The 14,945-nt window shown below is 37.3% G+C and overlaps 1 protein-coding gene across 2 annotated transcripts in view; it reads left to right on the top strand.

Annotated features, from left to right (window-relative positions):
• HS2ST1 (heparan sulfate 2-O-sulfotransferase 1) overlaps positions 1 to 14,945 on the top strand; it is a 167,144-nt gene that overhangs the window by 115,646 nt on the left and 36,553 nt on the right. For both annotated transcript variants that reach the window (XM_026497669.4, XM_026497668.4), the window contains exon 2: positions 14,347 to 14,585. In XM_026497669.4, coding sequence (XP_026353454.1) covers positions 14,347 to 14,585 — 239 coding nt within the window. The remainder of the gene's footprint in view (positions 1 to 14,346; positions 14,586 to 14,945) is intronic.

The following is a 14,945-nucleotide window of genomic DNA, read 5'->3' as shown; positions in this document are numbered from 1 at the left end:
CATCTGTGTCATACTTTATCACTTGTGAATCTGATTTGTGTGCCCATGTAGGGAAAGGGCTAACTATATAACAACTATTCATGCTTTCCCTCTCATGGTATATCTTTATTGCTAAAAAGCAACTGCCCACCCAAGGCTAAATTTTTTTTACCACCACCCCTGCAGCTAGGTGTAGCCTAGCTATGACTAATGTTTGCCAAGATAGTTGAGATGTAATAGTGTTTTCTCCGCCCTGTCTTGCCACATCTGCTAACTGGCTGCAAAATACTTCGAGTTCCTGGAGGAATGTCAAAGTTATAAGAAGGAAGAAAGCTGATTCCTGAATCATTGTATTAAAGGCCATCTACCAGTCTGGAACACTCACATTGGTACTTGAATAAGAACTAAAATTCTGTTATGGTAAATGATCGGAATTGTATGTGTTCTAGTACTTGATGTTTCCCTAACTAGAATAGTACCCCTGTGTATTACAGAGCCCTTCATTAAAAACAGCTCCTTTATCATTGTCCTGCATTTCCTTTCTCCAACAGCTCAAACACATGGGTATATGGCTATCCATGGGGCTGGGAGAAAACAGATGCTGTATTTTACCCTGCAGTCCAGAGCTTTTCTGCTGTTGTGCTTTCTCTACCCTGTCTTCCAGACCTCTTGGACTTGGTGGTAGTGTTCTTATACAAGCTCAGAAAGCCCTTGTGAAATAGACTCTTCAACATACCACCTCCATATTTCTCAGTTGGAACTTCAGTGTAGATTCCCAAATGCATTGAATTCCTTTTTTTCTCCTACCCCAGTTGCTTTTCTTCCTGTTCCTAATGCTCAAACTCGGGGAATGGCACCATGCTCCTTCTCAGCACAGAAGCTTAGAGAAACGCCTTAACCTCTTCCAGCTTCCCATCTACTTTTTTCACCTAAGCTTTTAGTAACCTGTCTCCTACCAGTTCCCAAACTTCATCCTTATTGCAACTACCTTCCTTCAGGTCTTTATCTCCATTATGTCTTCAGAAGATTTATAGTCAGTTCCAGGGGTATCAGTCTATAAAGTGATGCCTCATGGAACCCTGTATTGTGGAGGTCTTGTATGGGCTGTTAACTTAAAACTCTTCAAGAATGTGTCTACATTGCTTACAAAGAAGTTGTTCTCAGAGTATGGTCCATGGATATCAGGGGTTCTCAAGATCCTTCCAGGATGTTCAGAGTACTCCACAACTATTTCCATAATAATTCTGAGTTGTTGCCTTTTTCACTAGTTACCATTTGTACTCATGGTACAAAGGAATTGTGTTGTCAGATTGTACCAGTAATCTTTGTATTCTTTACCACATTGATTCATACTTACCAAACGAGGCCATTTTCAGTAAGAATGTCCTTTATAAAGCAGTCAAAACCATTGACTTTATTAAATCTTGACAATTTAGTATATGTCTTTGTAATATTCTGTGACGAAATGGAAAGTACACCAAGCACTTCTGCATACCAAAGTACAATTGTCGTCTTGAGGGAAAGTACTTGTGTTGATTGTTTGAGTTGTAAGTTCAACTTTTCCATAGAATACTGTTTTTACTTGAAAGAAAAATCAACAGATAAACAATGTTTATTCAGATTTGGATAGACATTTTCTCGGAAACAAAGTGAACTTGTCAGTTCAAGGAAAACCAACTGACTGACAGTATTTATTGCTGTAATAAAATTTGACAAACTTGTGGCTGCCACTACAAACATTACAGCTTCCCAATACGTAAGGACTTTTCTCATGAGAATGGTGGTGATATAATGCTTGTGATTTTTTTTTTGGGTGGAGGGTGGGATTGTATCGTTAAATGTGTTAACATTTGGAGGATCTGTATAACACCATGAACCAGTATTTTTCAAGTGGCAGTATAAGGTAGATCAATATAACAGTGTATGAAAAGTTTATTAATATGGCTTTATATCCTGTTGTAATTAACCTCTAAGAAACTAACACTTGTTAGTTTTGCAGTTGTTTGCCAAAGCTATTAAAATATTCCTTTTCAGCTGTGTATTTGTATGAGTCTGATTTTCTTCATAGACTCCAATCCAAGGAATATATGTTTTCATTTTGAATGGAGAAACAGGTATGAGAATCTAGTTTTCTTTCATTAAGTTTTCTTTCATTAAAAAGATATGTAAAAACTCTCTACTAAAATTTTTTTTTGGAAAAACAAAAATATGTCATTAATTCTAACATGTTTTATTATTTTCAAATGAATTAATATTTTTTAAGTTTTACAGTTTTTATCTCTACTAGGATAATGGTAGATATAATCCACATGAACAAAAACTCTTTGAAGTCCTCAATTTTTAGGCATATAAAGAGGTCCCAAGATTAGTTAAGGTTGAGAACTACTGACTTAAAGTTCATATTCCCAGAATGGTGATTAAGACGCTGTGATCTGGCCTCTGCCCACTTGTTTGTCTCAGGTTTTACCTTGCCCTTACCCCTTCTCCCATATTCTAAGCTTATCAGGAACCACCTTTAGGGCCTTACACACACCATTCAGTATGGTGCCTCTAAACCCTTTTCCATTGTCACACCATTTTACATTCCCACTAGCAGTGCGTGAAGTTTCCAGTTCCTCCACATCCTTATTGTTTGTTTGGTTTGGTGTGGTTTGGTTTAATTATAGCCTAATAGGTGTGACTGGTTTTGATTTATATTTTCCTAATGACTAATGATGTTGAGCATTTTTTCATATGTTTGTTGGTCATTTATGTATCATCTGTGGAGAAATACCTATTCAGGTGCTTTGCCCGTGTGAGTATTTTCTTCACAATCAGTATGTGTCCATATGAGTAAGTTTAAATTTCCCCTTGCATGTATAAGAGAACAGAAATTTTAAACTTAGGGGAAAAAAATACCTCTTTGGAGGTTAAAAGTTAAAGTGAGGGCTTAGATAGAAAATTTACATATAAACATTCCTCTTAAGTTTTCACTGTCAGCTCATTTTTTGGGTATGGATGAATATTTGTTGCTGTGGCATTGCAATACTGCATAATGAAATATCCAGAAGAGGTAAATCCGTGGAGACGGATACCAGTTGGTAGTTGCCAGGGGTCAGGGGAGGAGGAAATGGGGGGGGGAGCACTTGCTTCCTGGGTATCGAATTTCCTTCAGGGTGAAGAAAGTGTTCAGAACTAGATAGAAATGGTGGTTGCCCACATTGTGAATGTGCTAACTGCCACTGAATTGTTTACTTTAAAATGATTAATTTTATGAGAACTTTACTTCTAAAAATTATCAAAAATAAAAAAGTACTCACAAGATCTTATTATATGAGTTCGTTAATATTAAAAACAAAAGCATTTATGAAATGCTCAACAGTGTATAAAGCACTCATTTATTTTTAATTTAACAAATACTTATTGAGTGCCTCTACATGCAGTGACTTCTAGGCTGTGTAATACGTGTTTTACATATGCATTATGCTTATGCATTAATTGTACATTAATTCTTAACATTAATGAAAGTACATTATAAAAATCAAATTTTCTTTCCAAACTGCATCTCACTGATGAACTGCCACTAAAAATATATTGGTTAATGCTCTTGAGATGATTAGATAAGAATATTAAAGTAGCTGTTAAATATCTCATCAATCCAGTAACCACCAAAATAATTCTTTTTGTTGTTAGGTTACTAAGTTAAAGGCATATGAGTTATAGTTTACTTAATATACTTGCTAAGCTTGATTATAGTTTTTTACAGTTATTACGCAAATTAAAAAATGTGAAATTCTTCTAAGTTACAACCTTCTTTCATTATCAATCTAAGAAATACACTAATCACCTGTATGAAATAATAACATTGGTAGCAGCTAACATGGAGTTCTCACGATGTATTTTAAATTTATATGCATCATCTGTTACATGCATGCTTGATGGTAAGTTTTTATATGCAGTCTCATGTTTTGATTTTTTAGAACAGCCCAAAGAGGCACCGTTGTTATCGCCATCTAGGTCAGGAAAGTGATCCCCCTTGAATACTGATGTCAGGATACCGTTTCCATGTTAATCTGACTCCAGAGCCTGAGCTCCACATTTAACTGGTTGTCTAAGATTTAGTCTGTTTCTATGTCAGGATACAGTTGAACCACACAGTTCAATACAGAATGATAATATTATAGAAGTACTTTCGGGGGGGTACCTGTTTTTTAAGTATAAAATATTATAGTTAAAAATCATAGGTAAACCAACTTCCAGACTGCATTCTTTATGCATCTCAATCACTTGGAAAGAATACTTTGATAGAAAATGGGGACTCAGTCTATTCCTATTTTTGATTTCCATCAGTGAACAGAAAGAACATTTAAAATTATAGTCAGAGGAGTGAAAAGAAAAACGAGTGAGGAAAGGGAACAGAGCCTTAGGAAGCTAGGGGACATGATCAAGTGGACCAACACATACTGTTAATCTTACTGCAGATCCTTTGTATGTAATCAGTGGCGCTTTTTTTTTTTTTTTTCTGCTTTCAAGATTCTTGCTTTGGCCTTGGCTTTTAGCATTTAAGTTGTCACTGTGGATCTCTTTGAGTTTATCCTTCTTATAGTTCATTGAGCCTGAATGTGTAGATTCATGTCTTATAACAAGTTTTGGAGGTTTTCAACCTCTTTTTCTGCCCTTAAATCCTGCATATGTTTTGTTAGATTTACAAGTGGGTATTTTGTGTGTGTGTGATTGTAAATGATATTGTAATATTCATTTTTCCATCTATGTGTTTATTTTTAGTATAGAAATATAGTTGTATTTTGTATTTTTTAAATTTTTTTTCTTTTGAGAGAGAGATAGAGTGTGTGGCGGGGAGAGGGGCAGAGGGAAAAGGAGAAAGAGAATCTTAAGCAGGCTCCATGCCCAGCCTGATGCAGGGCTTGAACTCATGACGCTGAGATCATGACCTGAGCTGAAATTAAGAGTTGGACACTTAACCTACTGAGTCACCCAGGCACCCCTGGATTTTGTTTTTTTTTTTTTTTTAAAGATTTTATTTATTTATTTGACAGAGATAGAGACAGCCAGCGAGAAAGGGAACACAAGCAGGGGGAGTGGGAGAGGAAGAAGCAGGCTCCTAGCGGAAGAGCCTGATGTGGGGCTCGATCCCATAACGCCAGGATCACGCCCTGAGTCGAAGGCAGGCGCTTAACCACTGTGCCACCCAGGCGCCCCTGGATTTTGTATTTTTATTTTATATCCTGGAACTTTGCTGAACTGACTTATTCTAGGATTCTTTTGTTTTTGTAGATTCCTTGTGATTTTCTTTGTAGAAAATTGTATCATCTTCAAATAGAGTTATTTTATTTCTTTTTCTGTCTGTATGCTGCTGCTTCTGTCGCTGTTGTTTTTATTATTACTTTGCTTTAATGCACTAGCTAGAATTTTCCAACACTATGTTAAATAAGAGCAATGAAACTGTACAGTAGCCCTTGTTCCTGATCTTAGAAGGAAAGCATTCAATTTCAGTTTTTCACTATTAAATATAATGGTAGCTGTAGGACTTTGTAGAGGAACTTTTTCTGTATTCCTATTTTTCTGAGAGTTGTTACCATGAACAAATTCAGTTTTGCCAAATCCCTGGATATTTCATTTTCAGGAGTTTCAAAATTATGAATTCAATTTCCTTAATAGTTATAGAACAGTTCAAATTATAAATTTCATACTGAATGAGTTCTCACAGTTTGTTTTTCAAGGAAGTTGTCCATTGTATCAGGCTGTCAAATTTATATGTGTAAAGTTGTTTGTAGTATTCTTCTATCCTTTTGATGTCCACAGAATCTCTAGTTGATGTCTTGTTTGTTCCTAATATTAAGAATTTGTTTTTGCTTATATTCATCTTGCTACAATTTTATCAATTTAATTGATTTTTTTCAAAGAACCAGCTATTTTATGCATTCTTTCCCTCCATATTATTGTTCTGTTTTCAGTTTCATTGGTTTTTATTCTTTATTATTCCATTCCTTCTTGCTTTGAGTTTATCTAGCTCTTTTTCTGGTTTTTGAGGTAGGAGCTTAGGTGATTGGTTGGAGACTATTCTTTTTTGATGGATGCAGGTAGTGTTGTAAATTTCCCCCTCGGTTCTGCATTAGCTGTATCCCACAAATTTTCTTTTAATTCGCTTCAATGTCTTCTTAAAATTTCCCTTGATACTTTTATTTTTTGTTTGTTGTCTCTGGTTTTGTTGTTTCTGTTTTCTTCTTTCTGCATTCCTGTAGGTTTTATATTTTTTTTAGAATTGTGATTTATCTAGTGTTTTTGAGTTTAAAGTCTTCATACAGCTTTTTTCATGGTTGCTTTATCTATTATATATAAATATCACTTGTCACAGTCTACTGGTGTCATAATTTTACCAATTCAAGTGAAGTATAGAAACCTTACTGCCATTTACATCCCTTTACTATCTGCCATTTACAATATAATTGTCCTCTATATATTCAGATCCACGTCACACAATGTTTAGATAACTTTCTTTAGCCAACCTTTAAGGTAGATCTACTGGTGGTAAATTTGCTTAGTTTTCTTTCAGGTGAGAATATCTCATTTATCTTTGTCATTCCTGAAGATTATTTTCTCTGAGTATAGGATTTTTTTTTTGTTTCAGCACTTGAGAGAAATTGCGCCACTTCATGCTGTTATTATCCTGTTATTCCAGTTTTCTCCTGTAGTTAAGGCTTCATGTGCTCTGGCTACTTTGCAGATTTTTTTCTTCGTCTTTATTTTTCAAAAGTTTAATTATGATGTGTCCTATTATGGATATCTTTGGTTTATCTTGTTTGGAGTTTGTTCAGAATTTTGTGGGGTTTTTGTTTGTTTGTTTTTGAAAGATTTTATTTTATTTATTTGACAGAGACAGCCAGCGAGAGAGGGAACACAAGCAGGGGGGAGTGGGAGAGGAAGAAGCAGGCTCCCAGCATAGGAGCCTGATGTGGGACTCGATCCCAGAACGCCGGGATCACGCCCTGAGCCGAAGGCAGACGCCTAACGACTACGCCACCCAGGCGCCCCTGTTCAGTATTTTGAACCTTTATGTTTAGGTCTCTTGTCAGAATGCTGTGAATTCTTTCAGTACTCTTATAGCCCTGCCTTCTTTCTCCTCTCCTTTCAAGACTCGGTGACAGGGGGGCACCTGGGTGACTCAGTTGGTTAAGTATCTAACTCTTGGTTTCAGCTCAGGTCATGATCTCAGGGTTGTGAGATCATGCTCCACATCAGGCCCCATGCTTAGCATGGAGTCTGCTTGGGATTCTCTCTCTCCCTCTGCCCCATCCGTCCACTTGCATGTGCATACTCTTTCTCTTTCTCTTTCTCTCTCTCAAATACATAGGTCTTTTGTTATATCCCACAGTACCCTGAGTCTCTATTATTGTTGTTGTTTGCAATATATCTTCTCAGTTACTGCTACTGGGTAATTTCTTTTGTTCTGTCTTCCAGTTTATGAAACTTTTCTCCTTTCCTACCTACCATTCTGCTATTGATCCTATTCACAGTTTTTTATTTTGATTATTTTAATTTTGAGTTCTGAAATTTCCATCTAAGTCTTTTTTATATATTCTTTTTTATGACTGAGCCTATAGCTGAGGCTTTCTGTTCATTCATTTGGTTCAAGCTTGTTCACAATTGTTCATGAAAGCATTTTTATCATGACCAGTTTAAATCTTTAATAATTCTAACATCTCTCTCATCTGGATGTTATCATTTCTTGTTTGTCTCTGTTCATTGGGTTCGAGGTCTTCCTGGTTTTTGATACATTGAGTAGTATCTGATTGAAACTTGGACATTTTTGTATTCTGATGTGAGAGTCTGGCTCTTATGTAAATCTGTTTCAGTTGACTTTTTTTTTTTTTAATATTTTATTATGTTATGTTAGTCACCATACAGTACATCATTAGTTTTCGATGTGTAGTGTTCCATGATTCATTGTTTGTGTCAGTTGACTTTTTTTGATGCTGCTTTGGGAAGGGAAGGGGTGCTCCTTTTTTACTTCCAAGTGTAAGTGGAAGTCCACGTCCTTTGTCAGCCACTGTCAGCAGCTGGTGGGCTCGATCTTACTGCCGGGCAGAGGTGGGAGTGGCTTTATCACACTGGAGGAGGGTGCAAGTCCTGACTCTCCACCTGTCTCCTCCAGCACTACCAAGAAGGTACACTGCCATGTGGAAGCAGGTGTGTTTGCATGGTCTCCCTGACACTGTAGAGGGGGCTTGATACCTGCTGCCTGTGATGAAAGTCCTGGCTCCCTGCTTCGTCTTCTCTGACCCCACCCTATCAGGGACATTGAGTACCTCATTATTGCCTTGTGAGGGTAGAAGTCTGGGCTGCCTACCTGCCCTGTGAGGGTGGAGATGAGACTAGTTTTTTCTTTAGGGTTTGACTAAAGTAGAGTAGTTATGTCTGAGAGTTTTCAGTCTTGCTTTGCTGTCCCTCCCTTGGTCCTTTGGCTAGAGAAAATAGGCTATTGTTTGGGTTCTTCTGTGTGGGCCCATTTCTGGGCTGCCGGCCTCTGCTGCTCCAAACCTGGGCTGTATGAAGGGAACTCGCCACTTTGTCATTCCTAAGTCCCAAGAACCCTAACTAGTGTGCTGCCTTCTCTCTCTACCTTTTAGAGTCTTGTGCTTGTCTTATATATTACGTCCAGGGTTTTTAGTTGTACGTAGTGGAAAGAAGAGCAAAAAATAGGTCTACTCCATCTCCCTTAAAGTGAAAGGTGCTATCAGCTCTTTTTTTTTTTTTTTTTTGTAGGATGATCCACTTAAACGTATAACTTTTAATGATATCTCAAGCATCCCTTGTTGACTGCCTGGAACCACACAAGAAAGCACTGGCAGTGTTCAGCATCCAGACTTCAGCCTCTTTATAGAAATTTATTTTGTCAGTCCCCTTGGTGATTGAGTTCAAGGAGACTGATCCAGGCTAAAAATATTCTTAAGAAAATGACGTATACAATGAGACAACCAATTTATTTAATTTATAGTGATTGCCAAGTACTATGTCCATGAGGATGGGTGGTGTTTGGTTAGATAGTAACATTCACAGCGAGTGGTGCTGAAGAAAGGATCAGTTAAATAGCTTCATAGTAATTTTCTTTGGGCGCAACTTTGTCGGTTCCTACTTTACATAGTGTATGCATATTTTGGGGAACAAATTAGACTTCATAACAAGGTTGGGGGTTTATACAATACAGGGTTTTGTCCCTAGAGAATGCTGAGGATCCACTTTAATTCAGGTATTTGATAGCACGCAACTGTTAGAACCCAGTTTATCTAGCTGTGCAACAGGCTTACTTGCCGTGGGGTCTGGACAGGTCAAGTTTTGTGCCAGGGCATCCTTACCCATAGACATTTCTCAGATGGACACTGCCAATTTCCTCAGTGATTTCTCTTCGCCTACAGTCTTTACTTAGGAGTAACCTATTTTTTTTTCTATATATATACTACTGCCTTAAGGCAGTTTACTATTAGGCTTGCTGTCCTTGGAGGTTGGTTTGTTTGCTTGCTTGTTTGTTTGTTTGTTTGTTTGTTTTAAGTAGTTAATCTGGGGTCTTAGAGCCCCCTTCCTGAAATGCACAAGTCAGTTTTTCTGGAGAGAGGGTCCATAGTTTTCATCATGTTCTTAAAGGATTCTGTGACCCAGAAAGTCATAATGCCACTAATACTTTTGCTCTGCCCTGTCATGCATACATGGTTTAAATCTCTTATAAGCTACCTTAGCTTATTATCTCCTGAAGTATTAATAGTGTCATTGCTCATTTCTGTGTTTTTTCTTAAAATTGTAAATATTAAAATTTGGTAATTTTTTCTTAGTATTCTTTGCCTTTTGATTTATTAGTTATTTACTTGTATTCTAACTATATATTTTTTTACTTTAAGATGCAGAAGTTTCAGTATTTGAAGACAAGGCAATGTATTGCTCCTTCCTTCTGTTATTTCTTTTCTCCCTCAAGTCCTAATCTGTTATCCACAATACAGAGATACTACACATTTTGGACATTTGTGAAGTATTTATTTCCTGCTGAGACCATTTTAAAATTGAGCTGTGGCAGGGGGAGAGAATTATATATATGCATAGGTCCTTTAATTTGTATAAAACACAAAACTTATCTCTCTAATTTCTCTTATTTCTCTATAAATATATTAGTTGAATTATTTAGTACATCGAACATTTAATAACATGTTCAAAGAGAAAAGGTGTTCCCCAAAACAACAATCGTAATGTTAAAAAAAAAAATTGTCATTGAAAGATGTGTTGCGATTTAAAAAAAACAATTCACTTCTGTTTTCTTCTGTTTTCCTGTAGTCATATACATACATCTTTGTGACTTTAATGCTGTGTAGGATCTGGTTTGGTGTATTTAGTGCAGTGTTTTACATTTAGCTTGATCATTACATTCTTGCACTTAAGTAAGGCCTTTAATGCCCTGCCAGTGCAGAAGTAGGTAATTCTTGCTGTTATGAATGGTCTTTTAAAAGACTTGAGTTTGTTGATAATCTGCTGCAAGGAAAGGTTCCTTGAGCTGAGATACATGCCACCTTGCACAGGAGCCTAGAAGAACCAGACCCGCCACGGAGTTCAGTGTCTGTCTTCGGTGTTGGGCACATTAGTGCCAGTGGTGCCTGGCTGTAATTTCATGACTCTCGGATTGCACCGCATGCTGTTTGCAGGCTATACATTTTGTGGTGGTTCTGAAATAGCTTGTGTAGCAGATTCTTTATAATTCATTACTCAAACATGAAAAAAAAAAACATTACTTCAGAAAGCATCATAAGTAGTTTAAATTACTGCCTACATTCTCTAAGTGCACTACAAATGTGCTGCAACTAATAAAGCTTCCCCATTGATTTAAGAGAGTCTGGGAAGAAGCTGTACTAACTCGATGCAGAGCATCATTGATAAAAAAGACCTGGAACTGTCGAGTACCTAGTGAGTGAAGAATGGCTATATTGCAAACACCCGTTCTGATTTTACATTGATCATGGGTAGAAAGAGAGAGTATTTTACCATCAACAGTTATTACCATTATTCATCTCAGTGAGATTTGATTTTTTTAAAAAGATTGATTGATTGATTGAAGAGAAAGAGAAAGCATGAGCAGGGGGAGGGGCAGAGCGAGAGGGAGAGAGAGAGAATCTCAAACAGACTCCCCGCTGAACATGGAGCCCAATGCGGGGCTCCACCTCAGGACCCTGAGATCATGACCCAAGCCGAAATCAAGAGTTGGACGCTTAACCGACTGAGCCACCCAGGTGCCCCCAGATTTGACTTTATAAACAAATATTACTAAAAAAAATGCTCTTGATGTTCCATACTATTTTTATCTTTTTATGTAGTTTTAAGCATAACACTATGTTAATAATGATCCTGTTTGTTAAAGCAAAGTAAAAACACTTGAAAAATAGAAGATACATATAAATATGTTATTTGAATGAGGAAAGTAGTGACTCCTATATTTGCACCTTTGCATAGAAGTCTTTTTAAATTGTATTAATATACAGTGCATATAATTTAATACACATGATGAACCAAAAACAATGATTAATTTTACAACATGTGACATGGTCTGGCTAGAGTTTTATCACTTTTAAAAAATAAAAAAAAAATCCACAGACTAAATGATCACTTTGTTTTAAAAATATTTTTAAGGGGTGCCTGGGTGGCTCAGTTGGTTAAGCATCTGCCTTCGGCTCAGGTCATGATCCCAGGGTCCTGGGATCGAGCCAAGCATCAGACTCCCTGCTCAACGGAGAGCCTGCTGCTCCCCCTGCTTATTCTCTCTCTCTCTGTCAAATAAATAAATAAAATCTTTAAAAAATAAAATAAAAATATTTTTAATTTAGTAGCTAATTTTCCCAACAGTTGTTGGGCATGTAAAATTTATTAAGTAGATGGAGTAATTATAAAAACTATTAATATTGCAGATTTTCTTTAGTCATTAAGTATTCTGTAGGTAAAATGGGCACCCGTATATGAAATAACACATAAAATCTTCTGTTCCAAGTACTTGATTTCAGAAAAACCAGTTAAAGTAAATTCAGCATTGTTGCTTGTAGGTGAATCTTTTAAAGGCAATTTTATGCATGTCTGGGCTGCTAAAGGAGACCTCTCTCGCTTGTGTAGGCACTTGAATGACAGCAGCACTGTTTTATTTACCTTTGTGGAAAGAGGACAGAGGGTGTATGTAACAGTATCATAATAGTTTTGATCTGATGACAGTTTGAGGTTGTTTGGGAGATAAGAGTCCTTAAAAATTATTGAATAATAATGTGTGTTGGTTCTCAATAAATACTTGTTGAATTTTACCTGAGATAGCTTCCAAATCTTATGTAGATGCTTGTAGCCTCATATATTATCTTGATTTATACGTCCATTTGGAAAGCACTGTCAATTTGAAAAGTATTATGCTTTCTATCATGTGGCATGTGATTCTTTAAAGTCTGCCCTGCTTCCTTTTTCTTTAGAAAGGAAGACTTTTTTCTTTGGAAAGGAAGACTTTCCTTTTTTCTTAGCCTCCTTCTATAGATTGTCTCTACTTTCTCCTTAAGTGTTGGTATTTCCTAAGATTCTGTCCTAGAGTCTCTTTCCCATGCTGTGTATTCTAGATTATCTAGGCAGTTGCATTCATTCCCATGGTTTTCCCAGATGTCTTCTACTTGAATGTTTATTCTCAACTCTTGACCTGTGTACCCAATTATCCACGTAACATCTCCTGGATGTCCCAGGCAATCTAACAGTGTGTTCAGCATTAAGCTCATTTCCTTCTCTGCACATTCCCGTCCAACTCTCCCAAGGGGGACGAAAAAAAAAAAAAAGGAAACATACATGCATATACATATAGAATATATGCACTTCTCCTCCTGTTTTGGAAAGCCCACAGCTAATAAGTAGCAGGCCTGGAACTTGTATTCAAGTCTTGTGAATGTGAATCCTCAGCTCAGAGTATACTTCCTATAATGCGGTGACCGTATCTTCTGAGCCAAAATATAAGATGAATGGTTTGACAGTATTTGAAGCCTGCACTTGTTACTGTAATTGTACCTCATTGCTTTTTTCATGTCACTGTATTAAGTCATGCTTTATGGTAGACAGATACCAATAACAGAATATTTAAAAATTGCTATTATGAAACATGTGGTATGTGAGACATACGTATGCATTGTGTGTGTGATTGTAGCTAGTTAGGGAGATTGGATAATACTTCCCCTTTGAGCAATGATGACATTCCATGAAGAGGTTGAGGAATTCACCAGGCAGCATTAGGGCACAGGGGAAATGGAAGAGGGTTCCAAGCAGGTGAGACAGCTTGCACAAAGATCTGGTGGTAGGAGGGTGCATGGTATGTGTGGGCAGCTATCTCTGTGCAAGGTAACTTGTGATCTTGTTAAAGGTTTTTATCCCCTCATTTCTCTCTTCCCCTCACTTGCTTCCTTATTCTAAAAAACGTTCAAAGCTGAAGTTTATATTAAACAGAGAATAATAGTAAAAGGATGCAAAATGCTAACTGCTTTTCAAACTGTATGGTAGTGATTTGAATTAGATGAACCATAGAATTTAAGGAGTAAACATAACCAGGACTGGGACACCTGGGTGGCTCAGCTGGTTAAGTGTCTGCCTTCGGCTCAGGTCATGATCCTACAGTCCTGGAATCGAGTCCCGCATCGGGACTCTCCCTCTGCCTGCCACTCCCCCTGCTTGTGCTCTTTCTCTCTCTGACAAATAAATAAAATACTAAAAACAAAACAAAACAAAACATAGCCAGGACTTAGAATATAATGCAACACCAAAAAGAAAAAGGATTTGTAATGGTATAGTTTCTACTCGTTACCTAAAATCACTGCAGCATTTATAACCATTGCTCTGCTACCTTTTGATAAACCAGGAAATAATTAAATCCTAAGTATAAATTTCAAAATCTTTGCTTAAATGCTGAGTGACTTATTTTCTAAGCCATGATCTCTAGGTCCTGGCATTGAGCCCCACGTCAGGCTCTCTGCTCCTCGGGGAGTCTGCTTCTCCCTCTCCCTCTGCCTGCTGCTCTTCCTGCTTATGCTCTCTCTCTCTGTCAAATAAATAATAAAATAAAATCTTTAAAAAAATCTTTGGGGGAAAAAAAAAAAGCATAGTGTGACTTTTGAACTACACCGGTCTCGGATCCGTGGTATTCTAAACTTGATGACTGTTTATTCTGTATACGCATGTGTATTATCATTGGAAGAAGTCTGAATGTTCGGTCTCCAGAACATCTCTTCAAGTGCCCTTACTCCTTTCTTGAATAGGAAAATTATGTTCGAGGATTGGGAGACTATTTTCATTATTTTTAAAAAGTGAGCTCACAACTGTTTTTCTTTTCAGAACGGGCTATTGCAAGACATGAAGTTCGAGAAATTGAGCAGCGACATACGATGGATGGCCCTCGGCAAGAGGCGGTGCTGGATGAGGAAGAGGACATGGTGATCATTTATAACAGAGTCCCCAAAACTGCAAGCACCTCTTTTACCAATATTGCCTATGACCTGTGTGCAAAGAATAAATACCACGTTCTTCACATCAACACTACCAAAAATAATCCAGTGATGTCACTACAAGACCAGGTAAACACATAGGGGATGAGTAAATGTTTTCTGACACTTCCTCACTCATATTTTGTATCTCAAGAGGAAAAAGCATTTTATGGGGTATGTGTACTGACCCCAGTGAATTGTCAGTCTCTTGGGGGACAGGACCAAGAGTGCGAGCATGAGTGGGGGGAGGGGCAGAGGGAGAAGCAGACTCCCCCTCGAGCAGGAAGCCAGATGTGGGGCTCGATTCCAGGGCCCTGGGATCACGACCTGAGCCACCCAGGTACCCCCCCAACAAACTTTTCTTTAATTTTACATTTTTCACAGTATTTGGTATATTTCCTTGCATATTTTTTGTATTTAAATATCTGTAAAATTAATGAATTTATTAAA

This window comes from Ursus arctos, unplaced genomic scaffold (assembly GCF_023065955.2).
Source record: "Ursus arctos isolate Adak ecotype North America unplaced genomic scaffold, UrsArc2.0 scaffold_12, whole genome shotgun sequence".
NCBI classification, from domain to species: domain Eukaryota; kingdom Metazoa; phylum Chordata; class Mammalia; order Carnivora; family Ursidae; genus Ursus; species Ursus arctos.
Note: the sequence above shows the minus strand (reverse complement) of the source record. Positions and strands in the feature narration are given on the sequence as shown.